The sequence below is a fragment of the Sinohyriopsis cumingii genome, unplaced genomic scaffold (genome assembly GCF_028554795.1).
Source record: "Sinohyriopsis cumingii isolate HCF-2022 unplaced genomic scaffold, ASM2855479v2 utg000131l, whole genome shotgun sequence".
Classification (NCBI taxonomy): domain Eukaryota; kingdom Metazoa; phylum Mollusca; class Bivalvia; order Unionida; family Unionidae; genus Sinohyriopsis; species Sinohyriopsis cumingii.
In genome coordinates this window covers 1,585,276-1,612,936 of record NW_028315872.1, presented here as the reverse complement: position 1 = coordinate 1,612,936, position 27,661 = coordinate 1,585,276, and the positions used below count along the sequence as shown (strand labels likewise).

Below are 27,661 nucleotides of genomic sequence, written 5' to 3'. Positions count from 1 at the left end.
CACGGTGTGTTGGTGTATTGTGTCGAGTAATGATGGACATGTTGTTGGCAACATTCATGAGATTTGTAAGGTGAACACCATGTCTTGTTTCATAACGACAAAAGACAACATGATTTACATTTCGTGTCATGTTGATGTTGTTGGTGATACTGGTGTCTATGCCTTTGATGTCAAGAATCCAAGTAAATGTAAATATACATACAAACATAAAGATTTGGAGACACTCACAGGCATCGTAATAGACCAACATGGAAGTCTGTTTGTGTGTAACTGGAATGACCCTTATTCCTGTATTCACCATCTTACATCTGAATGTCAACTTGTGTCCATCATCACACAGGGAATACCACGTGATCCATTGGCCATATTCTGGGACAATGGACATCTCTATATAACATCCATGCACAGTAATCACATCACTAGATACAGGACACAGTACCCAGGTAATCCATATTTCTTTTTTATTCACATAATTTATTTCATTGACATTATTTATTATTTTATTGACATAATTTATTTGATTTCATTGACATTATTTATTACTTGACATCACAAATAAAATGACATACTTTATTTACTGACAATTCTAAAAATTTAAATTCACATATAGAAAACAAATGTCAAGATGTCAGTTTCGTCCTGTAATGTCACCTTTAATAATGTTAAGTTTAAATAAAAATAAATTTGTTGTCATTAAATTTAATATTAATATTGCTTTGTCTAAGTATCTTCATTTCCTTGCTGTTAAGTGATGTACATTCTATTTATAAACACAAAACTTACAGGCAAAAATTATAAATAGTTATGGACGATGACGTCCTGGTTGAGAAGCCATTACAAGCAATACAGAAAATATTTCGTACCAGGTGTCGCTTTTCATCGTAGCGCGTGTCGTTCAATTCAGTTCAGACAGGACCACGCGTATTGGCTGGCCTCTATAAATATTTACTGGTTATGTAGTACGCATTTATAGTCACAGTTCTATAATAATTTTACAAGAAATATTTATATTTAGCAATCGAAATAAATGGAACATTCGATATTTAAAGGTACGCGTGTTATAGTGTAAGTAAAGGACATCTATAACTTAACAAGGGGTAAAATACAAATGTAAAAAGACAGACAAAATAATTTTAGCGGTTGCGAGATTTTGTTCTGACCTGTACACTACAGTTACTGAGAACTATAGATGATAAAAACTTTTTTCGTTTTTTATTTTACCTCGAAAAAAGCGTTTTTTACGTTTTTTTTTTTTTTATTTTTTTGCGTTTTTTATATTTGGTACTTCCATTTCTTTTAAATCATCGGCCATACGGGTTGTTATATCGAGGAAACCATAGAGTGGTCACATCAGTCAGATGGTGATAACGACATTGAGTGAAACAAATTTCAATGTTATCTGGACTACGGTTTAAAACTTTTGACATTTTTTCATATTTGTATCACTGAAACTTTAAAACTGGTATGTAGCGTGTAAATAAATAAAATATTGATTTCTACTGGAACGTTTGTTTTTCGTTTTTTATTTATGGAGAAAAAACGCGTTTTTTAACGTTTTTTATTTTAATTTTAACTTTTTTAACATCTATACTGAGAACAAGATCTGAAACAGAAATTCAATGGCGTAGCTCAGTTTAGGTCAATATGACATAGTACAGAACAGACCACAAACTTAAGGTGTCAAAAATGTTGATGCAAATAAGATTATAACATCTTTAGAAAAAATATTACTGAATGCATTATGTTATTTTCCTTTGTCCCTCTAAAATGTGTCTCCATGGTTACCATTTACTTATTGTTTTAAAGTTAGTGTACAATAACATGTATCCTGCATACATCACATTGGTTTTCTTTTCAAAAGATATACAGTACAATCTATTTGAATTTAATACGATAGCTGTATCAAATTGTTAAGGGTGGATATAAAATATATATCATTGAATGAGATAATATTCATGAAAATTGTTTTGTAATGTTATCAATAAATTCTTCCAATGCAATTAAATTTCAGAGAGTCGTGATACTTGGTTAAGCACTGGACTAAGAAATCCAAGGGTAATGGGTTCAATACCCACATAGATCAAACTAGGCTGGCTGTTTCAGTTTGTACCCGGGATTCATTTTTATATCCATTATTATTATGTAGCCAATAATGCATTTAAAAGAGTTGTTGATCCCCCCCAAAAAAAATATAACACAGCGTTTCAACTGTATTTGTTGCTAGATTATTCTCAGAATTGATTTTTTTAAAGTATTCCAAAAACACGTGGTGCATCATGAGAATGTTTTACTGTGGTCATTAGTTGGCTATTGTGGGTGTTATCAGGAACATATTTTACTGTTTATTAGTTGGCCATTTTGCTGGTATGTCAGGAGGGTGTTTAACTGGTCATTAGTTGGGTATTTATGCTGGAGTATCAGGAGTGTGTTTTGCTGTGGTCATTAGTTGGCCATTGTGGTGGTATATCAGGAGCATGCTTCACTGTGGTCATTAGTTGGACATTGTGGTTTTATGTTAGGAGTGTTGTTCACTGTGTTCATTAGTCCACCACTGTTGAAACCTTTGTGTTGTATTATTTAGTAATCCATAACAAGGCCCCTACCCCTCATTTTGGAAGAGAAAGGTTAATTCTTTCACAGTGGAAGACTTTAGAGAAGAAATAGAGATAGGGCTTTAAAATATAATATAATATTCAATTGTCATGCATTTGATTTGATTAGTAGGGTGTAAAATATTATCGTTAAAATTAGAATGAATCCTGCATTTACTGTCGTCATTCAATTTCAGATCCAATCATTCCATCAGAGATCCTAAATATGGATACAAGATCCATTGAGATGTACAAAAAGGCTCTTAGAGATGGAACAGAGAAGGTTTATAACATCAGGGTGATGGTGGTTGGTCCGTATGATGTTGGTAAAACAACATTGACAAAGCGCCTATTGGGGAAAGATGTGAATATATGTGACAGACAGAGCACAGAGGGGATAGATATTCAGACAGAACGCTGCCAAGTTTCCTTGACAACTGGAGAGTGGATAACACAGGAGAAAAGTATGTTATGAATCAAAATCTGTGTGTATCTATATCCCTCCTCCTTGTAGAGTTTTGGTTGCAACATTGTGGTAATGACCCTTATTTGTTGTCTTTGGTGAAAGAAAGCTGAAAGATTGCTAGAGTTGATTTTAGACTGAACTGAAAATATCTAGATTTACTTAATAATAAAGTTTGTTCATTGCCAAAGTAGTACACAGGAATCAGTTTCACTGGCAAACAGAAATGTCTCACTGATTTCAATTGCATTTATGAAATTTGTTTTTGGAGGGATTTTAAATGGCATGAAAAAATATTCTTCTGATTTATATGAAAAATGACCTATTATACCATTACATTGGTTGAAAACAATTCATTACCTAGAAAGAACGATCCCACTCGACAAAAAATTCCACCCCATTCTCAAGTAAATCATTTTCCTCTAAGCAATAAAATCTAGCAGAACATGCACCATCTGAATTTATAAAGCATACACTATAGTGAGAAATAAATTGAAGGTTTGAGAATTATTACTTTAAATGATGATGAATTTGTTAAACCAAACAGTTTCAACTTCTCATCCACTAAATTAGATTTTAATTAAATGCATTTATATTTGTACTCTCTCTAATTTCTTTTGGGATTACTGTTACAAATTAGTCACCATGAATATTGAAAATGTTTTAGAGAGTTCTTTGATTTTGGAATGTAAAGGTAGAAGAAGTTAGTGTTAAATTGGGAGTGTTGCCTTCTTTTTAGCATGAGGCCATGTATTTTGACAATGGCAACGTTAATATGACCTTTCATGATAAAATTATTGGTGTATTCATAGATTACAGCCTAACTTGGTCTATTCATATTAAACATCTTTGAAACAAAAGGTTCATCTGTATCTTTGGTTACTTGGAAAAATCAAAACATACAATTCAGTGTATGGTCATACTTTATAAATATGATATTAGGAATATCTGGACTATTTTACTGTAATTTGGGGTAATACATGTACCTCTAATTCAAACTTAACAAAACTTTCGCGACTCCAAAAGAGGGCACACCTTTTAATTCCAGATCAACTTATAAACAATATCAAGGATGCAATGAATACTAAATTTTACCAATGCATGAAAGAATATTTCTTTGAAAGGCCAATTTTATATATAAAGTATCCAGAAAAATCATTCCTGTCTACTTAAGGAAAGAGATGTGGATGTTATCCAAATTTATAAGTCTTGTGAGAAGTAAACATTACATTATACCTAGGCCAAATAAGGAATTGTTTCAAAAGAGTTTTCAATATACTGGTCCACTGGTATTGAACAACTTTCCCAGTGACATAAGAAAAATTAGTAAAAAAATAGGTAGTGAGATTATGCAAATACATCACAGCACTGTCAGGGTTAAGGTTGTGCAAATTATGTAATACATATAATTATCACAAGGCCTTGTAACATTTACATTGCCTAATTCCTGTAGGGAAGATAACATTCATAAAATGTGTTGGAAGAACTAAAACCAACATAGTATTTTGGTGATGAACTCTTTGAATGGAAATATTAGTAAGTATTTCAATATATACTTTTATAAAGATTGCCACTAGGATGTTTGCTTGCCAATATAATTCACTTGCCCATATACTGAAATCTTTTAGGTTTCTTAAAATATATAAATGCATCTTGTATGCTGAATGATACTGAGCATGGTAAGTCCATCGGTGCCAAGTGGTCCAAAGCGTTCATATTTACTGCTCTCTGCCATCTCAGACAGTGTGGGGATGTGAGATAGCTTGCCAGTAGCTTGCAATGGCTTGGTGGTTCTTCACAGGGTTTTCCCTGCTTCTTTCTCCACCAGTTATTCTGGCCACCATGTATAGCCAATCACATGCTAAAATGTGGCATTTAAAGCCCACAACATCATTGAACTTGGTGAATCCTGGATTTTGTTTACAACAGATTCATTAGTGGACCAATTTTGCACCAGAAATAATAAACATGTTAATATTTTGCGATTTACATCTGTTTTGCTTTTTGCTTCCTGTATGCACCCTTTGGCTTTTAATCATCCTCTGCTGCATGCTAACCTGCTTTGTAACATAGCTGCATGGTGAGTGGTATCTGTACTTAACCATATAAGCCATTAGCCAGGAAACCTTAATACAGAAGGACCTAGGGGTTTGGGTTAGAGGAAGACAGATGAAGTTACATTAAGATACTTATAAGGAACCTCATTCAAATAGGAACTGCATTAGAAAGATAAAATGAGAATGTTTTGTATTTCAACCAAACCATTATTATAATACAAAAATATTCTGATCTATCTCCAGATATTTAACATGATGACATCTTGTATCATGGTTAATCAAAATTACTGATGTAACAGTTGGACAGTATTTTCTTTTCTCTTTTTTTTCTTCAAACAAATATCTTTTCTTGTTCGCTAGATGTATTTGTGTTAGAGCTACATAACTGTTGAACAACCAGATCATTATATGTTGTGTGCACTCATGTATTCTTAACCAAACACTTCTAGATACACGATGGTTTCAAACATAGCTGAGTGATGGTGGTGTATCTACTAATAACACAGTAAGTTCTAATATACATGTATTGTGCATTTAATTGACATATCAATCCCCCCCCCCAAGTAAAGAAGACAAAAAATCAGTAGAAATGAAGAGTCCTTAAAGGGTCCTTTGAGGCTACAGGCGGATCTGATGTTTGGAATTGAATCTTGAGTCCAGTGACTTAATTTCTTAGCCACTATAGTACCCTTGAGTGGGGATCTTAATCATTTTCAGGTTATGCCTTCAAGGACAGGGTCCAAGGGGGTAAAGTCTAGTCCAGTCCAGTAACCATGCTAATGGAAAATTAATTCTTTTTATAACGCCAAGTATTTCGAGTCTATACTCTAAAAATAAGTAAAAGTAAAAAGTGAAAGACAACAAGCCTTGTAAAATTTAACAAATATATTTATTTCCCAAGAATACAAAAGTGAAAATGAGAAAAAACAACTTATGGTATTGCGAATCAAATCCCAAAATAATCAAAGAATTACAGACAGAAGTCCTAGTAATTTAAAGTCCTGAATGAAATTCAGTAAAAGTCCAGAAAAAATTCCAAAACTGAACTCAATGACGTGTCTATGGTAGCTATTGAAGTCTTGATCAACTGTCTATTGTTGAATCACAGAATACGATTCCAGGTTGGAATATACTGATAATTCCAGTGAATGTACTTATCCAATATTTTTGGTATTTCCAGAGAAAATAATCACTTGAATTCAATAATTTGAACAACAACAAAAAAAAAAGATTTCAGCCAAAAACTCCTGGTCAAAACATAAAGCAACCTAAGTGTGCTAGATGTTAAAGTACAAATGACCACGTCCTCATAGTTACAATATATATAGTTCTTTACTTGACCTCAGGTCACAATTAGCATTTTCTGTATAAAAAAATAACCTAATGGAAAATAACCTTCTAGAATGATCCTGATTGTTTTACAAAACAATAACCTGGATTATGTATAATTCACATAGGAAACTCCAAAACTTTTACCCAAATAAACATATTTACTTCTATTGATAATTATCCTGATATCATGCCCATATTCAAAGGCAATAATTTAACTATGTATTAGTTGTTTACATAAAATGAAATTAAAAAAAAATGTCAATCAGGTCAAGCAGAAATGAACTCAGTTAGCATACAATGTTACATTACAATATCATGAAGTTTTAGAACTAACAAACAAACAATTAAATTAAATATATTTAACACAAGTAAGTGTGTGTAATTTCAAAGTTGTGTCAGAACAGTTTCAAAGTTGTGAATCAGGTCCTAGATTCCAAGGGCAAAGAGAAGACTTCCAGGGGACAATGCTGGTTGCATTGATTTCCCCCATTTATGCAGAGAAAGCAATAATGTATGTATGTATGTATGTATGTATGAATGTACAAGCACATCATCACTAATGCCTGCCTTAATTCTGGGGACCAAAATATAAAATTTTAAGGCAAAAACAATGTTTTTCTCATGTTTTGAGGGAGACTGAGAATTTGTGCCTGCATATGTGTCCTTGAAACATTTCTGGGTCATTGACTCACTGATAGGCCTACTACAGTATTTACTGTATTTGCTAGCCGGAGATAGATTTGCCCACATTGTGCCAGGTTTGTTTTACTAAAACATGGCTATAGGCTATTTCTGGATGTAAATTTCATTTAATTAAATTTTTTAAGTTAAGTACATCTCCAAGTTCCTAGCTGGTGTTAGTTAATAGATATACAGCTGTTTAAGTATGTTTGTTAATTTGTGCATCTCCAAGTTCCTTGCTAGTGTTAGTTTTATGAGGTCTTTTTAAGCACTTAGAAGCTGGGAGTGAAATTTTGCTTTTGTTTTCAGAGTTAGAAGTGATGGCGTTTTCTGGCAAAAATAGATGTCAGAAAAAGTCATGACCAAATTTTGGTATACCAAGGATTTGATTCTAAGGTTATATATATATATATATATATATATATATAATTTTTCCTTCATTAATACCAGACATATTTTATTGTGTGGTACCAAAAACTTGACATTTTAACAAGCGGCAAAGTCACAAGTTAAAATATATATCAATTTTGGTACCACCAGATGAAATCTATATTTATAGTATTAACATTGAAAAAGAACATTTTCTTTTCATTATACACCAAACGAGCTAGAATAAAAACTTGGAAGAATAAATCCATGCTTTGGCACAACAAGCTCACTCCCACCTCTTTTTCATACATTCACCTCACTTTCATTGGCTTAATATATAGGAACTAAATTACACAGTTGTCATTTTGTTGACTATTTCACCATATCCGAACACCAAGTGAGTCCAGTTCAGTATTGCATTGTAGCAGGTTTATTGTTGTCAAGGAAATAAGGGGAGATAACTTAGATGCAAATGGTGTTGGGTCCAATTTCTGTATCAACAATTAATTCAGATGTGAAAATATAGGAATGAAAAAAGCATGAAAATTATTTTGCTTTATATATATATATATATATATATATATATATACACACACACCAGTTTAATTATGTTTTTTAATTTATTCTGATCAGTTGGCATATGTCATCTATACATGTGAGTAAATTGTCAGACCAAATTTAGATATTACCAGTATATCAAAGCCAAGTATTTATTCCCTATATAAATCCTATCAGTGACCAAGTAAAAGAAATGACCATTTCCAATCAATATTGTCACGACACTGGCATCTGAAATGGCCACTGTTACATTGATTACCAAATTTCAGTACAGGCATTGACGTTGACAAAACCAGTGATGTCATATTTGATTCAAATTTGATCTTCCTTTCACAAATAATAATGAGAATATCAAATTGAAAACATCAACATTTCAACATCTGGATATGGTTGACAACCGATGTTGTTATGGTGGGTTTAGCACCATTTTTCAGCATATGATTGGCTATGTACATGGAGCATGAACCTGGGAAAAGATGAAGAAGAATCATTGACCCAGGGAAGCTACTGGCAAACTTTTTAATTTACCTATATTGACTAAACTTTTGAGTCGAATACACGCAGTAAGAGGTGAGATGTCCGTGATCGGTAATTGCAAGTGATTTGAACAGCTTGGCCATCCAGAGTCTTCTGACATAAAATTTTCTTCAGATGTCTTACATTGTGTACATGGCCCAAAATGAACACAGTGAAGATCTGACATCAAATATGGCTGCCACTGCCACTACAGCCATCTTGAAAAGTTCTGTTGGTTTGGGGTGGGTTATGGCTCTGTTTTGGACAGACCTACCTTATTCACAATTGTTTATGTACATGCTTATAGCAGCTATAGTACAACCAGTTTTTAGTGATTTGACAATATTACAATGCTATGAACTTGAACCAATCATTTCTCATTTCTTAATTGGGAACCAATTTCTCATTTCTTAATTGGGAAGATCAAGCTGTTACCATTTTACCATTACATTTATATTTTAATTGAAAGCTTGTTTTTAATATGATATATTACCATGTATCACTTAATTCCAGTGATAGGATGTCATTATTTATTTATAATGGTGTCTTGGATAAAAATGTCCTCCTCCTTTAAGTGAAATTGGGAATAGTTACAGCAGGTTTATTAAATGTAACTTATTTACAATGGTGTTTATGGTTACATTATGTATTCGCAATGCTTTTATCAGTTTGTGGTCCTGAACAATATTTTGTACACCTATCATTTTGTATTTTTTGTTTACTTTTTTACATTCCCGAAGGGACTGAAAATTTATTACGATGGTGGAGGTTGTTACAAGGAAGTGCTGGATAATTTCCAGCCCTTAAATTACTTAAAACAAAATTCTTTTTCTGAATTAGAAGACAAAATAGAATTTAATATATTGATTATATTGTGACAGCCTTCAGGACCATGTGTATACATGTATATGATTGTTATGATTTTGGATACATGTCATTAGTTTCAATTGCATTGCTTCCATGTGTGTGTGTGTATGTGTGTGTGTGTACGCATATTTAACCACAAAAAATAAGTTCACCAATTTATTCCAAAATAATAAAAAATGACATCTGACAATAAAATATATAACTAACAATATATTAGAAAATGAAAATAATGTTAACCATATTATTTTACTTTACTGGAACAGTGGTAAATATCAGGACAGAGAAAAAGCATTTAAGAAAAGCCTTAGTTGAATAACTTCATATGAACAGTGGTCAATATCAGGACAGAGAAAAAGCATTTAAGAAAAGCCTTAGTTGAATAACTTCATATGAACAGTGGTAAATAGCAGAGCAGAGAAAAAGCATTTAAGAAAAGCCTTAGTTGAATAACTTCAAATGAACAGTGGTCAATATCAGGACAAAGAAAAAACATTTAAGAAAAGCATTAGTTGAATAACTTCATAGGAACAATTCAGCTTTTCTTCAACCATTTGCAATATAAAATTAAAATTGTCTGTTTATAATGATAAGAAAAAACTGCATTCATAATTTTATTTAATAACTTATGTATCCTGCAGATTTTATATGTGCACTGTTGATTAAGTTTTGTTCTAAAATCTTATATACCAATAAATTAAATATATCCACATACAATTTTGATATCTTCACCAAATTTTGATCATTTCGTAAGGAAAACGTTTGATTTTCTCTATTTTATACCTTTCGAAATTCCACAAGACATACAGAATTCTATGGAATTCGTATTGCGTAAATGGAAAATCTGACTTCACTACGTAATTCATACCAGAAACGGACATATTCATTGAAAGAAAACTGAACTTTCACATTAAATTAATAAATATTCTGTAGATAATAACGGTGATGAAATATGCATGCACAAAAATTCTTTAAAACAGATCATAAAATGCGTAGCCGGAACAAAAAATAGACAAGAGCCGGAAGTGTACCATAGCAAGGTCATGTCGAAAAGGTCATGCATGGAATTGAATCGAGCAATGACGATGCAGGTAAAATAAAGTCATCCTTTGCAGGTTTTAAACCAAATACAGTATGAAAATTAACCAACGAATACAGGTATTGATAAAAATAGATTTATTGGCATTCACTGTCAACGACTGTCATTGCTGATTATTCATAGAGCATGCTTAGTACATATCGCCACACGTCTTTCAACAAACCGATGACACTGCTGTAAACATGCTAAATCATCGCAAATATTAGTTTTAGAAAAAAAACGGACAATGTAAAGAAAATATAGTATAAGTATTGATGATTGAAACAGTACAAGTCATTTGAACTACATACATGTAGCATGAAACTTGATGATAAAATCAGTTGGTAATATTTACCTTTACATACACGAAGATAAAGATACTCTATGACATTGTAGTTGTCTACTTGTCGTGGTGAACTTGAAACTCACGACATGCCCCGGATTAGAAGTTTACAAGCACTCCATGATGAATATTAAACTCATGCCATGGACCCAGATTGTAATTTTACAAGCACTGCATGCTGAATATTAAGCTTATGCCATGGACCCAGATTGTAACTTTACAAGCACTCCATGCTGAATATCAAACTCATGCCATGGACCCAGATTGTAATTTTACATGCACTTATTGCTGAATATTAAACTCATGCCATGTTCCCAGATTGTAATTTTACAAGCACTCCATGCTGAATATTAAACTTATGCCATGGACCCATATTGTAACTTTACAAGCACTCCATGCTGAATATTAAACTCATGACATGGACCCAGATTGTAATTTTACAAGCACTTAATACTGAATATTAAACTCATGCCATGGACCCAGATTATAATTTTACATGCACTTATTGCTGAATATTAAACTCATGCCATGGACCCAGATTGTAATTTTACATGCACTTATTGCTGAATATTAAACTTATGCCATGGACCCAGATTGTAACTTTACAAGCACTCCACGTTGAATATTAAACTCATGCCAAAACCTAAATTGTAATTTTACAAGCACTTAATGCTGAATATTAAACTCATGACATGGACCCAGATTGTAATTTTACAAGCACTTAATACTGAATATTAAACTCATGCCATAGACCCAGATTGTAATTTTACAAGCACTTAATACTGAACATTAAACTCATGCCATGGACCCAGATTGTAATTTTACATGCACTTATTGCTGAATATTAAACTCATGCCATGGACCCAGATTGTAATTTTACATGCACTTATTGCTGAATATTAAACTTATGCCATGGACCCAGATTGTAACTTTACAAGCCCTCCACGCTGAATATTAAACTCATGACATGGACCCAGATTGTAATTTTACAAGCACTTAATGCTGAATATTAAACTCATGCCATGGATCCAGATTGTAATTTTACAAGCACTTGTTGCTGAATATTAAACTTATGCCATGGACTCAAATTGTAATTTTACAAGCACTTAATACTGAATATTAAACTCATGCCATGGACCCAGATTGTAATTTTACAAGCACTTAATGCTGAATATTAAACTCATGCCATGGACCCAGATTATAATTTTACATGCACTTATTGCCGAATATGAAACTCATGCCATGGACCCAGATTGTAATTTTACATGCACTTATTGCTGAATATTAAACTTATGCCATGGACCCAGATTGTAACTTTACAAGCCCTCCACGCTGAATATTAAACTCATGACATGGACCCAGATTGTAATTTTACAAGCACTTAATGCTGAATATTAAACTCATGCCATGGATCCAGATTGTAATTTTACAAGCACTTGTTGCTGAATATTAAACTTATGCCATGGACTCAAATTGTAATTTTACAAGCACTTAATGCTGAATATTAAACTCATGCCATGGACCCAGATTGTAATTTTACAAGCACTTAATGCTGAATATTAAACTCATGCCATGGACCCAGATTGTAATTTTACAAGCACTTAATGCTGAATATTAAACTCATGCCATGGACCCAGATTGTAATTTTACAAGCACTTAATGCTGAATATTAAACTCATGCCATGGACCCAGATTGTAATTTTACAAGCACTTAATGCTGAATATTAAACTCATGCCATGGACCCAGATTGTAATTTTACAAGCACTTAATGCTGAATATTAAACTCATGCCATGGACCCAGATTGTAATTTTACAAGCACTTAATGCTGAATATTAAACTCATGCCATGGACTCAGATTGTAATTTTACAAGCACTCCATGCTGAATATCAAACTCATGCCATGGACCCAAATTGTAATTTTACAAGCACTTATTGCCGAATATTAAACTCATGCCATGGACCCAGATTGTAATTTTACAAGCACTTCATGCTGAATATTAAACTCATGCCATGGACCCAGATTGTAATTTTACAAGCACTCCATGCTGAATATTAAACTCATGCCATGGACCCAGATTATAATTTTACATGCACTTAATGCTGAATATTAAACTCATGCCATGGACCCAGATTGTAATTTTACATGCACTTATTGCTGAATATTAAACTTATGCCATGGACCCATATTGTAATTTTACAAGCACTCCATGCTGAATATTAAACTTATGCCATGGACCCAGATTGTAACTTTACATGCACTTATTGCTGAATATTAAACTCATGCCATGGACCCAGATTGTAATTTTACAAGCACTTATTGCTGAATATTAAACTCATGCCATGGACCCAGATTGTAATTTTACAAGCACTCCATGCTGAATATTAAACTCATGCCATGGACCCAGATTGTAATTTTACATGCACTTATTGCCGAATATTAAACTCATGCCATGGACCCAGATTGTAATTTTACATGCACTTATTGCCGAATATTAAACTCATGCCATGGACCCAGATTGTAATTTTACATGCACTTATTGCCGAATATTAAACTCATGCCATGGACCCAGATTATAATTTTACATGCACTTATTGCCGAATATTAAACTCATGCCATGGACCCAGATTGTAATTTTACATGCACTTATTGCTGAATATTAAACTTATGCCATGGACCCAGATTGTAATTTTACAAGCTTTCCATGCTGAATATTAAACTCATGCCAAAACCTGAATTGTAATTTTACAAGCACTGCTTGCTGAATATTAAACTCAAGCCATGGACCCAAAATTGTAATTTTAGAAGCACTCCATGCTGAATATTAAAGTCATGCCATGGACCCAGATTGTAATTTTACAAGCACTTAATACTGAATATTAAACTCATGCCATGGACCCAGATTGTAATTTTACATGCACTTATTGCTGAATATTAAACTTATGCCATGGACCCAGATTGTAATTTTACAAGCTTTCCATGCTGAATATTAAACTCATGCCAAAACCTAAATTGTAATTTTACATGCACTTAATGCTGAATATTAAACTCATGACATGGACCCAGATTGTATATTTACAAGCACTTAATGCTGAATATTAAACTCATGCCATGGACCCAGATTGTAATTTTACAAGCACTTTATGCTGAATATTAAACTCATGCCATGGACCCAGATTGAAATTTTACAAGCACTCCACGCTGAATATTAAACTTATGCCATGGACCCAAAATTGTAATTTTACATGCACTTAATGCTGAATATTAAACTCATGACATGGACCCAGATTGTAATTTTACATGCACTTATTGCTGAATATTAAACTTATGCCATGGACCCAGATTGTAACTTTACAAGCCCTCCATGCTGAATATTAAACTCATGACATGGACCCAGATTGTAATTTTACAAGCACTTAATACTGAATATTAAACTCATGCCATGGACCCAGATTGTAATTTTACATGCACTTATTGCTGAATATTAAACTCATGCCATGGACCCAGATTGTAATTTTACATGCACTTATTGCTGAATATTAAACTTATGCCATGGACCCAGATTGTAATTTTACAAGCACTTAATGCTGAATATTAAACTCATGACATGGATCCAGATTGTATATTTACAAGCACTTAATGCTAAATATTAAACTCATGCCATGGACCCAGATTGTAATTTTACAAGCACTCCTTGCTGAATATTAAACTCAAGCCATGGACCCAAAATTGTAATTTTAGAAGCACTCCATGCTGAATATTAAACTCAGGACATGGACCCAGATTGTAATTTTACAAGCACTTAATACTGAATATTAAACTCATGACATGGACCCAGATTGTAATTTTTCAAGCACTTATTGCTGAATATTAAACTTATGCCATGGACCCAGATTGTAATTTTACATGCACTTATTGCTGAATATTAAACTTATGCCATGGACCCAGATTGTAATTTTACAAGCACTCCTTGCTGAATATTAAACTCAAGCCATGGACCCAGATTGTAATTTTAGAAGCACTCCATGCTGAATATTAAAGTCATGCCATGGACCCAGATTGTAATTTTACAAGCACTCCTTGCTGAATATTAAACTCAAGCCATGGACCCAAAATTGTAATTTTAGAAGCACTCCATGCTGAATATTAAACTCATTACATGGACCCAGATTGTAATTTTACATGCACTTATTGCTGAATATTAAACTTATGCCATGGACCCAGATTGTAATTTTACAAGCACTCCATGCTGAATATTAAACTCAGGACATGGACCCAGATTGTAATTTTACAAGCACTTAATACTGAATATTAAACTCATGACATGGACCCAGATTGTAATTTTTCAAGCACTTATTGCTGAATATTAAACTTATGCCATGGACCCAGATTGTAATTTTACATGCACTTATTGCTGAATATTAAACTCAAGCCATGGACCCAAAATTGTAATTTTAGAAGCACTCCATGCTGAATATCAAACTCATGCCATGGAACCATATTGTAATTTTACAAGTACTTAATGCTGAATATTAAACTCATGCCATGGACCCAGATTGTAATTTTACAAGCACTCCTTGCTGAATATTAAACTCATGCCATGGACCCAGATTGTAATTTTACAAGCACTTATTGCTGAATATTAAACTCATACCATGGTCCCAAAATTGTAATTTTACATGCACTTATTGCTGAATATTAAACTCAAGCCATGGTCCCAGATTGTAATTTTACAAGCACTGCATGCTGAATATTAAACTCATGCCATGGACCCAGATTGTAATTTTAGAAGCACTCCATGCTGAATATTAAACTCAAGCCATGGACCCAAAATTGTAATTTTAGAAGCACTCCATGCTGAATATTAAAATCATGCCATAGACCCAGATTGTAATTTTAGAAGCACTCCACACTGAATATTAAACTCATTCCATGGACCCAGATTGTAATTTTACAGGCACTTATTGCAGAATATTAAAGTCATGCCATGGACCCAGATTGTAATTTTACATGCATTCTGTGCTGAATATTAAACTCATGCCATGGACCCAGATTGTAATTTTACAAGCACTCCATGCAGAATATTAAAGTCATGCCATGGACCCAGATTGTAATTTTACAAGCACTCCTTGCTGAATATTAAACTCATGCCATGGACCCAGATTGTAATTTTACAAGCACTCCATGCAGAATATTAAACTCAGGCCATGTATCAAGATCATGAATTTTACAAGAGCTACATCTACCCCTCCGGTGGCCTAGTGGTTAGAGCATCTGTCTCGAGTGCGAAGGGTCATGGGATCGATCCCCGGCCGAGTCATACCAAAGACTTACAAAACTTGTACTAACAGCTGCCTTGCTTGGCACTCAGTATTAAGAGGTTAGTGTTAAAAATCCAAATCACACACACACACAATAGCTACATACTGAACTTTAAACTCGTGCCATGCGCTGACATTATAATTTTGCAAGCCCTACATGCTGATCTTGAAACTCACGCCATGCAACCAGATTATAGTTTTACAAGCTCTACATGCTGAACTTGAAACTCATGGAATAGACCAAGGTTGTAATTTTACAAGTACTACATTCGGAACTGTAAATTGATGACATAAACCAGAGTATAATTTTACAAGCAATACATGCTGAACTTAAAATTCATGCCATGTACCCAGACCATAATTTTAGAAGCACTACATGCTGGCCATGCAAGAAATTTACAAGCACTACATGCTGAACTTGAAACACTACCATGTATCCAAATCATAATTTTAGAAGCACTACCAGCAGAATTTGAAACTCGTGCCATATACACAGATTGTAATTTTATAAGCACCATTTGCTGAACTTTAAACACATACCATATACACAGATTGTAATTTTGTAAGCATTACATGCTGAACTTTAAACGCATACCATGCACACTGATTGTAATTTTATAAGTACTACATGCTGAACTTTAATGCATACCATGTACACAGATTGTAATTTTATAAGCACTACATGCTGAACTTTAAATGCATACCATGTACACAGATTGTAAATTTATATGCATTACATGCTGAACTTTAAACGCATACCATGCACACAGTTTGTAATTTTATAAGCACTACATGCTGAACTTTAAATGCATACCATGTACCCAGATTGTAAATTTGTAAGCACTACTGCTGAACTTTAACGCATACCATATACACAGATTGTAATTTTGTAAGTACTACATGCTGAACTTTAAATGCATACCATATACACAGATTGTAATTTTATAAGCACCATTTGCTGAACTTTAAACACATACGATATACACAGATTGTAATTTTGTAAGCATTACATGCTGAACTTTAAACGCATACCATGCACACTGATTGTAATTTTATAAGTACTACATGCTGAACTTTAAATGCATACCATGTACACAGATTGTAAATTTATAAGCATTACATGCTGAACTTTAAATGCATACCATGTACACAGATTGTAATTTTATAAGCACTACATGCTGAACTTTAAACGCATACCATGCACACAGTTTGTAATTTTATAATCACTACATGCTGAACTTTAAATGCATACCATGTACCCAGATTGTAAATTTGTAAGCACTACTGCTGAACTTTAAACGCATACCATATACACAGATTGTAATTTTGTAAGCAATACATGCTGAACTTTAAACGCATACCATGTACCCAGATTGTAAATTTGTAAGCACTACATGCTGAACTTTAAATGCATACCATATACACAGACTGTAATTTTATAAGCACTACATGCTGAACTTTAAACTCATGCCATGTACACAGATTGTAATTTTATAAGCATTACATGCTGAACTTAAAACACATACCATATACACAGATTGTAACTTTATAAGCACTACATGCTGAACTTAAAACACATACCATACACACAGATTGTAATTTTATGAGTACTATGTGCTGAACTTTAAACGCATACCATATACCCAGATTGTAAATTTATAAGCATTACAAGCTGAACTTTAAACACATAGCATGCACACAGATTGTAATTTTGTAAGTACTACATGCTGAACTTTAAACTCATACCATGCACACAGATTGTAATTTTGTAAGTACTACATGCTGAACTTTAAACTCATACCATGCACACAGATTGTAATTTTATAAGCATTACATGCTGAACTTTAAACACATACCATGCACACAGATTGTAATGTTGTAAGTACTACATGCTGAACTTTAAATGCATACCATGTACCCAGATTGTAAATTTATAAGCATTACATGCTGAACTTTAAACTCATACCATGTACCCAGATTATAATTGTACAGACAGCACATGCAGTCATTATGTCCGAATGTGATATGAGTTGTTATGGTTACTGTTATTAATATAATGCTAATTACTAGAATAACTCAAGCCATTGCTGAACTGCTCCAGTGGCCTAGTGGTTACAGCATCTGCCTTGGATGCAGGAGATCATGGGTTAGATCCCCGGCCGAGTCATACCAAAGACTTATAAATATAGTACTAACAGCTGCCTCGCTTGGCGCTCAGCATTAAGATCTTAGGTTAGTGTTAGGACTGGTCGGCCTGGTGTGAGGATAATGTGACTAGGTGGGCCATCATGCTACATGTTTGTGGTATGATGCCCCAGTGCGAAACATCACTATAAGCTGCCACATTGCAGACATCGTAGTGATATGACTGAATGGTTTTTTAAAGCTACATTAAACATCCATATCACACTAACAAACTGAAGCCATTTCAAATTCTTACAGGTTCCATTGCATATTCAAAGACAGCCCTCCATGTTCTCACACCCTTTAGTCCGACCTGATCCAAGCATTTATCCTGAGGTCATATCGCAGTCCAACCAAATCCAAACATTGATCCTGAAGTCATATTGCAGTCCAACCGAATCCAAACATTGATCCTGAAGTCATATCGCAAACTACATATACACATATATGCAGTGTTGTTGTTGTTGTTGTTGTTGTTATAGGGTTTAACGCCATTTTTCAGCACATGATAGGCTATACATGGCGGCCAGTATTAATGGTGGAGGAAGAACCCGGAAAACCCCGGAAAGAACCACCGACCCACGAGAAGCTTCCGGCAAGCTTTCTCACATATCCACATTAGCCGAATCCAAGACTCGAACTCACACAGACAGATATATGCAGTGTCATCCTGCTAGTAATACATTAAGTCAGAAAACAATTATCACCATGCTTCAGTGGTAAAAGGCAGGCATTATGTCTTCTGTTTGTTTGTCCATCCATCCATCTGTATTTATTGTAGTACAATCAGGCTTGTAGGCCCTGGGTGGCCAAATGGATTAAAGCACTCACATTTACTGATTACTGCCATCTCAGTTCTGTATTTATTGTAGTACAATCAGGCCTTTGGGCCCTGGATTAAAGCACTCATTGTTACTGATCACTGCCATCTCAACTCGGTAATTATTGTAGTACAGTCAGGCCTGTGAGCCCTGGGTGGCCAAATGGTCTTAAACACTCACCTTTACTGATCACTGCCATCTCAACTCTGTAGTCATTGTGGTACAATCAGGCCTGTGAGCCCTGGGTGGCCAAATGGTCTAAAACTCACCTTTACTGATCACTGCCATCTCAGCTCTGTAGTTATTGTAGTACAGTCAGGCCTGAGAGCCCTGGGTGGCCAGATGGTCTAAAACACTCACCTTTACTGATCATTGCCATCTCAACTCTGTAATTATTGTAGTTCAGGCAGGCCTGTGGGCCCTGGGTGGCCAAATGGTCTGAAACACTCACCTTTACTGGTTACTGCCATCTCAACTCTGTCTATGTGGGTTAAGAGTCTCAGCCACCAGATAAAGACTATTTTGTACTTAGAAATGGTGTTAAACCCCAAAACAACAGTAAGGCCTGTCACAAGTTTAACAGCCATGTGATATAGACTATCTTGCACTTAGAAATATGGTGTTAAACCCCAAAACAACAATAAGACCTGTCATGAATTTAACAGCCATGAGATAAAGACTATCTTGCACTTAGAAATGGTGTTAAACCCCAAAAGAATGGCTTGGAATATTTTCAAGCAGTTTGTGGTGGCATGTCGGGCTAAGGGAGCGCTATCAGAGAATGTGTACCTCGTTGACAACACCTCATGAGGTGTTTCCAAATGGCGGAAATTCGTTTCGGTTTCCATGTAAAGAGGGTAGAATGGAACGTCTCATTTGCACGGATTTTACACGGGCTGATGCGCCTCGTAGAGATGAACTCATAGAGTGGTCGATCATCATTTAAATTACTCTTCAAAAGAAGATTGCATTTGCATTGACTCATACAAATGACTTGTACAATTGACTCATACAAATGAGAATTTTCATTACCTACATTATACTTTAAGTGTGACGTTTGCTCTCCATAGTTTGTGGCATTTGTTTTTTTTGTTGTTGTATTTTTCATAATTTGACATTTAGGTTACCTTCTCGCACATCCACACACATACACACAGACATACATGGGTTTCAGGTTAATATTTAGTATGATTGAGGATTATTTTATTTCTTTGTTTAGTTTGTATAGGTATTTAGATATCCCCATCCTTGCCAGTTTGGATTGTGGCCTCATCTTGATTCTGTTTTGTTTGTTTTATTACAGTTTGAATCATTGAAATTCATTTTCCATTTAATCTGACTTTTGTGTTTTTATTCTCTGGAAGGAGGACGCACACCAGTCTTGACAATTATATATATTTAGTGATTGAACACCTCACTTTCTTACTGTCTGAATAGGATAATATTCATTTTTATTATTTATTTTTGTGTCTTACACAGCTACAGTATGTACAAGATAGTATTCCTTTTTATTATTTATTTTAATGTCTTACACAGCTACAGTCTGTACAAGATAGTATTCCTTTTTATTATTTATTTTAATGTCTTACACAGCTACAGTCTGTACAAGATAGTATTCCTTTATATTATTTATTTTTGTGTCTTATGCAGCTACAGTCTGTACAAGATAGTATTCCTTTTTATTATTTATTTTAATGTCTTACACAGCTACAGTTTGTACAAGATAGTATTCCTTTTTATTATTTATTTTAATGTCTTACACAGCTACAGTCTGTACAAGATAGTATTCCTTTATATTATTTATTTTAGTGTCTTACACAGCTACAGTCTGTACAAGATAATATTCCTTTTTATTATTTATTTTAATGTCTTACACAGCTACAGTCTGTACAAGATATTATTCCTTTTTATTATTTATTTTAGTGTCTTACACAGCTACAGTCTGTACAAGATATTATTCCTTTTTATTATTTATTTTAATGTCTTACACAGCTACAGTCTGTACAAGATAGTATTCCTTTTTATTATTTATTTTAGTGTCTTACACAGCTACAGTCTGTACAAGATAGTATTCCTTTTTATTATTTATTTTAGTGTCTTACACAGCTAGTTTGTTGATAATTTTCTTCTCCATGACTCCAAATAAATTATTGCTGATGTTGTGATTAAATGGCCTTTGCATCATTCCATGCCAGCTTCAGACTTTGGGGAGTCCTTTGGTTGACTTCTTTGCAACAAGGCTAAACAGCAAGCTACATGTACTCTTTACATTTCCCCACTCCTAGAACACAGATCCCTGGCTGTGAATGCTTTGAACCGAAAGTGGATTTTTCTCTTTGCCTCAGATGCAGGAGGTCGTGGGTTCGATCCCTGGCTGAGTCATAACAAAGACTTATAAAAATAGTACTAACAGCTACCTCACTTGGTGCTCAGCATTAAGAGGTTAGTCTTAGGACTCAGGTCAGCCTGGTGTCAGGATAATGTAACTGAGTGTGACATCATGCTTCTTGTCTGCGGCATGATGCCCCAGTGATAGACATTACTATAAACTGTCATAATGCAGATATCATAGACTGATTTTTTTTTAAAGCTACATTAACAATACAAATCACACACACACACTCATGTCATTGCAAATTCTTTACAGGTTCCACTGCATATTCAAAGACAGCCCTCCATGTTCTCCTTTTAGTCTGACCTGATCCAAACATGATGATCCTGAGGTCATATCACAGTCCAACTGAATCAAAACATTGATCCTGAGGTCATATCACAGTCCATCTGAATCAACACATTGATCCTGAAGACATATCACAGTCCATCTGAATCAAAACATTGATCCTGAAGTCTTATCACAGTCCATCTGAATCAAAACATTGATCCTGAAGTCATATTGCAAACTACTTCACATATATGCAATCTCATCCTACTATTAACACATGAAGTTAAGTCAGAAAATAATTATCACCATGCTTCAATAGCAAAAGGCAGGCATTATGTCTTCTGTATATTTGTCCATCCATTCATCTGTAATCATTGTGGTACAATCAGGTCTGTGGTCCCTGGGTGGCCATATGGTCTCAAACACTCACCTTTACTGATTACTGCCACCTCACATTTGTAATCATTGTGGTACAATCAGGTCTGTGGGCCCTGGGTGACCAAATGGTCTAAAACACTCACCTTAACTGGTTACTGCCATCTCAACTCTGTCTATGTGGGTTTGAGTCTCAGCCATCAGATAAAGACTATCTTGCACTTAGAAATGGTGTTAAACCCCAAAACAACAATAAGGCATGTCACCAATTTAACAGCCACCCATGGGAAGGGCAAAACCTGGCTTTATACACTTGTGACCACATGTTCACCATTTAAAACTGGCTTTGGAACAATTACCATGCACCAATTAGCAATATTGATGTTAACTTTATTATTACATGTATTATTATTATTATTATCATTATTATTATTGTAATTATTTTATTGAGATTGTTTTATTTACACTCTTCAGCAAAATCATTAATTATGCTTATGTTGTTCACTCCCAAATTTAATTTCCACACAAGATCTGTGTTAACTTTAATCTCACTGATGAATTAAGTCATAACTGATTAGAATAATCACTGATCTTAGCTTATTTGAAGACCATAGTAGAACACTAATTTTACTACTGATTGATAGCTTACTGTAAAACAGACTTGGAAACAATTATTCACATATCAAAGCACTGTCTGGATTAGACATTTGCTGAGAACAAAAGACAGTTTTTGTGAGAGGCCGGTGATGAGTAGGGAACAAAATGATGTCAGATAGGGCGATATTTGTGATCTGTGAATTATCACTTCCCATGCCTCTACAAACTTGTTTAAATATAAAATGATCCTTGACCCTAATGAAAAGGGATTAAACTTGTTTCTTTTCTTGAAGACAACGATCTTTTTTCAAAGATAACTTGAACTCGTATGTGAATAGAGAAAGATAAACTCACATACAAATAGACAAAGATAAACATTAACTCACATTGAAATAGCTGAAGATAAAGATTAACTCACATGTAAATAGATGAAGATAAACTTTAACTCACATGTAAATAGATGATGAACTTAAACTCACATGTGTAGAGCGTCCGCCTCGGATGCGGGAGGTCGTGGGTTCGATCCCCGACCGAGTCATACCAAAGACTTACAAAAATGGTACTAACAGCTGCCTCGCTTGGCGCTCAGCATTAAGAGGTTAGTGTTAGGACTGGTTGGCCCGGTGTCAGGATAATGTGACTGGGTGGGACATCATGCTACATGTCTGTGGCATGATGCCCCAGTGCTAGACATCACTATAAACTGCCACATTGCAGACATCGTAGCGATATGACTGAAAAATTGTTAAAGCTACGTTCAAAATCCAAATGACACATACACATACACACACAAACTCACATGTGAATAGATGAAAATAAACTTTAACTCACATGTAAATAGATGAAGATAAACATTATCTCGCATTGAAATAGCTGAAGGTAAAGATTAACTCACATGTAAGTAGATGAAGATAAACTTTAACTCGCATGTAAATAGATGAAGATGAACTTTAACTCACAGGTAAATAGATGAAGATAAACATTAACTCACATGCAGATAGATGAAGATTAACTTTAACTCACATGTGAATAGATGAAGATGAACTTTAAAATAAATGCAGATAGACAAAGATGAAATTTAAATCAAATACAAATTGACAGAGATAAACTGCATCCCACATGTAAATAGATTAAAATGAACGTACATGTAATTCAAACACAAAGAAAGATAAATGTATAAACTGTAACTCACATGCAGAATATATAAGATATCAAACTATATCATCACACTGGCACAAAAGCAACTTGTTTTCCACACCATTACAAACCAGTTGCTTTGACCCACTCCTGGAAGGATAAAAGCTGCCTTCAAACCCAAAGATATAGACACCTTCCAGTTAGGTTAAGTGTGATTGGACTTCAATAAGTACAAGTCTGATATGAAATGTTTATACATCATATCACATGATATACCTTTAGACTGAGTGTGACTGGACTACACTAAGTACAAGCAAGATATGAAATGTTTATACATCATATCACATGATATACCTTTAGACTGAGTGTGACTGGACTACACTAAGTACAAGTCTGATATGAAATGTTTATACATCATATTACATGATATACCTTTAGAGTGAGTGTGACTGGGCTACACTAAGTACAAGTCTGATATGAAATGTTTATACATCATATCACATGATATACCTTTAGACTGAGTGTAACTGGACTACACTAAGTACAAGCAAGATATGAAATGTTTATATACATCATATTGAAAGATATAACTTTAGACTGAGTGTGACTGGACTACACTAAGTACAAGCAAGATATGAAATGTTTATACATCATATCACATGATATACCTTTAGACTGAGTGTGACTGGACTACACTAAGTACAAGCAAGATATGAAATGTTTATACATCATATCACATGATATACCTTTAGACTGAGTGTGTCTGGACTACATTAAGTACAAGCAAGATATGAAATGTTTATACATCATATTGCATGATATACCTTTAGACTGAGTGTGACTGGACTACACTAAGTACAAGCAAGATATGAAATGTTTATACATCATATTCATGATATATCTTTAGACTGAGTTTGACTGGACTACACTAAGTACAAGCAAGATATGAAATGTTTATACATCATATCACATGATATACCTTTAGACTGAGTGTGTCTGGACTACATTAAGTACAAGCAAGATATGAAATGTTTATACATCATATTGCATGATATACCTTTAGACTGAGTGTGACTTGACTACACTAAGTACAAGCAAGATATGAAATGTTTATACATCATATTACATGATATACCTTTAGACTGAGTGTGACTGGACTACACTAAGTACAAGCAAGATATGAAATGTTTATACATCATATCACATGATATACCTTTAGACTGAGTGTGACTGGACTACACTAAGTACAAGCAAGATATGAAATGTTTATACATCATATCACATGATATACCTTTAGACTGAGTGTAACTGGACTACACTAAGTACAAGCAAGATATGAAATGTTTATATACATCATATTGAAAGATATAACTTTAGACTGAGTGTGACTGGACTACACTAAGTACAAGCAAGATATGAAATGTTTATACATCATATCACATGATATACCTTTAGACTGAGTGTGACTGGACTACACTAAGTACAAGCAAGATATGAAATGTTTATACATCATATCACATGATATACCTTTAGACTGAGTGTGTCTGGACTACATTAAGTACAAGCAAGATATGAAATGTTTATACATCATATTGCATGATATACCTTTAGACTGAGTGTGACTTGACTACACTAAGTACAAGCAAGATATGAAATGTTTATACATCATATTACATGATATACCTTTAGACTGAGTGTGTCTGGACTACATTAAGTACAAGCAAGATATGAAATGTTTATACATCATATTGCATGATATACCTTTAGACTGAGTGTGACTGGACTACACTAAGTATAAGCAAGATATGAAATGTTTATACATCATATTCATGATATACCTTTAGACTGAGTGTGACTGGACTACACTAAGTACAAGTCTGATATGAAATGTTTATACATCATATTACATGATATACCTTTAGACTGAGTGTGACTGGACTACACTAAGTACAAGTCTGATATGAAATGTTTAAACATCATATTACATGATATACCTTTAGACTGAGTGTGACTGGACTACACTAAGTACAAGTCTGATATGAAATGTTTATACATCATATTACATGATATACCTTTAGACTGAGTGTGTCTGGACTACACTAAGTACAAGTCTGATATGAAATGTTTATACATCATATTACATGATATACCTTTAGACTGAGTGTGACTGGATTACAATAAGTACAAGCAAGATATGAAATGTTTATACATCATATTACATGATATACCTTTAGACTGAGTGTGACTGGACTACACTAAGTACAAGCAAGATATGAAATGTTTATACATCATATTACATGATATACCTTTAGACTGAGTGTGACTGGACTACACTATGTACAAGCAAGATATGAAATGTTTATACATCATTTCACATAATATACCGTTATCTAAAAAGTGGCTTGCCTAGCAAGCAAAAGCTTAGTTACATACTCAGGGTGGACACTGCTGGTACCTCATTAAGTGGACACTTAAGGCAAGGAGAAATCACTGTTGATTACAAAGCACCTGAGGATGACTGTTATACACAGTACATTTATATAAAAATTACATTTGATTGGTGGGGGAATAGAATAGTAGTTGTGACCAGGTGAGAGCTCTTTACAGATGACAATTAGGAGTTGTGTCATAGTAAGCATTTTTGACTGGGATTACTGATATAGGTCACTGCCTTCAACACACAATGCATTGACCCTTAAATCACATCAGAGTATATGATTTAAGCAAGATAATGTGAACCTGTGGTGACCCATAAACCAATCTGCACACAGGTGAAGTTACTGTAGGCCTCTAAGTCAAATTTGCTAATTATGTAAATTTTCCATCCATTATGGATAAGTTGATGTGGAGTATAGATGAGTACTTTGATGTGGAGTAAAAACGAGTAAGTTCTTGTTGAGTATACATGAGTAAGTTGATGTTGAGTTTTGATAAGTTGATATGGAGTATAGATGCATAAGTTGATATTTAGTATAGATGAGTAAGTTGATGTGGAGTATAGATGAGTAAGCTGATGTGGAGTATAGATGAGTAAGTTGATGGGGAGTATAGATGAGTAAGTTGATGTGGATTATAGATGAGTAAGTTGATGTGGAGTATAGATGAATAAGTTGATGTGGAGTATAGATGAGTAAGCTGATGGGGAGTATACATGAGTAAGTTCATATTGAATATAGATGAGTAAGTTGATATGGAGTATAAATCAGTTGATGACTGGAGTATAGATGAATCCAGATCAATACTTTGGCTTTGTCTTTTTCACTAGTAATAATGATAATAATAATGAGGACTTTGCATAGCGTCTAATCTTTAGAAGCTCTAAGCACTTTACAACATTAGACAACACCTATAAGATAAGAAACATAATAATATTATTACAAAAACAAACAGCATGAAATTAGAAAAACATTAAACAATAAAAAATATGCTTAGAATATTTCAGGTAAGAAACATTATTAGGTCTTTAAGTTTGTTCTTGCAGTTGAAATAAGTGAGTTTTGAGAGCCCTCTTGAATGTGATCACTGTGTCTTTGTGTCTAAGTTCAGTGGGCAATTCATTCCACATTGCTGGGCCTGGTATACAAAAGAACACTGTCCATATGACTTTGTTTTCATAGTGGGAATAATGAGTATACAATTGTCAGAATAGGAGCTTAAGTATCTTGCTGGTGTGTACACATGGGTGAGGTCAGATAGGTATGTTGGATTAGAG

At 34.1% G+C, this 27,661-nt stretch overlaps 1 protein-coding gene across 4 annotated transcripts in view; it reads left to right on the top strand.

The window, feature by feature from the left end:
- The first annotated feature begins 87 nt into the window (after window positions 1-87).
- The window catches only part of LOC149774812 (uncharacterized), a 113,499-nt gene continuing 85,925 nt past the window's right edge, over window positions 88-27,661 (top strand). The window contains exons 1-2 of one of the 4 annotated variants that reach the window (XM_089944733.1): window positions 88-443; window positions 2,789-3,055. In XM_089944733.1, coding sequence (XP_089800859.1) covers window positions 110-443; window positions 2,789-3,055 — 601 coding nt within the window. In that variant the 5' untranslated portion in view covers window positions 88-109. Of the gene's footprint in view, window positions 444-2,788; window positions 3,056-10,433; window positions 10,590-15,797; window positions 16,233-27,661 lie in introns of those variants that run through there. The other 3 variants (XM_089944735.1, XM_089944736.1, XM_089944734.1) reach the window with 3 other exon arrangements.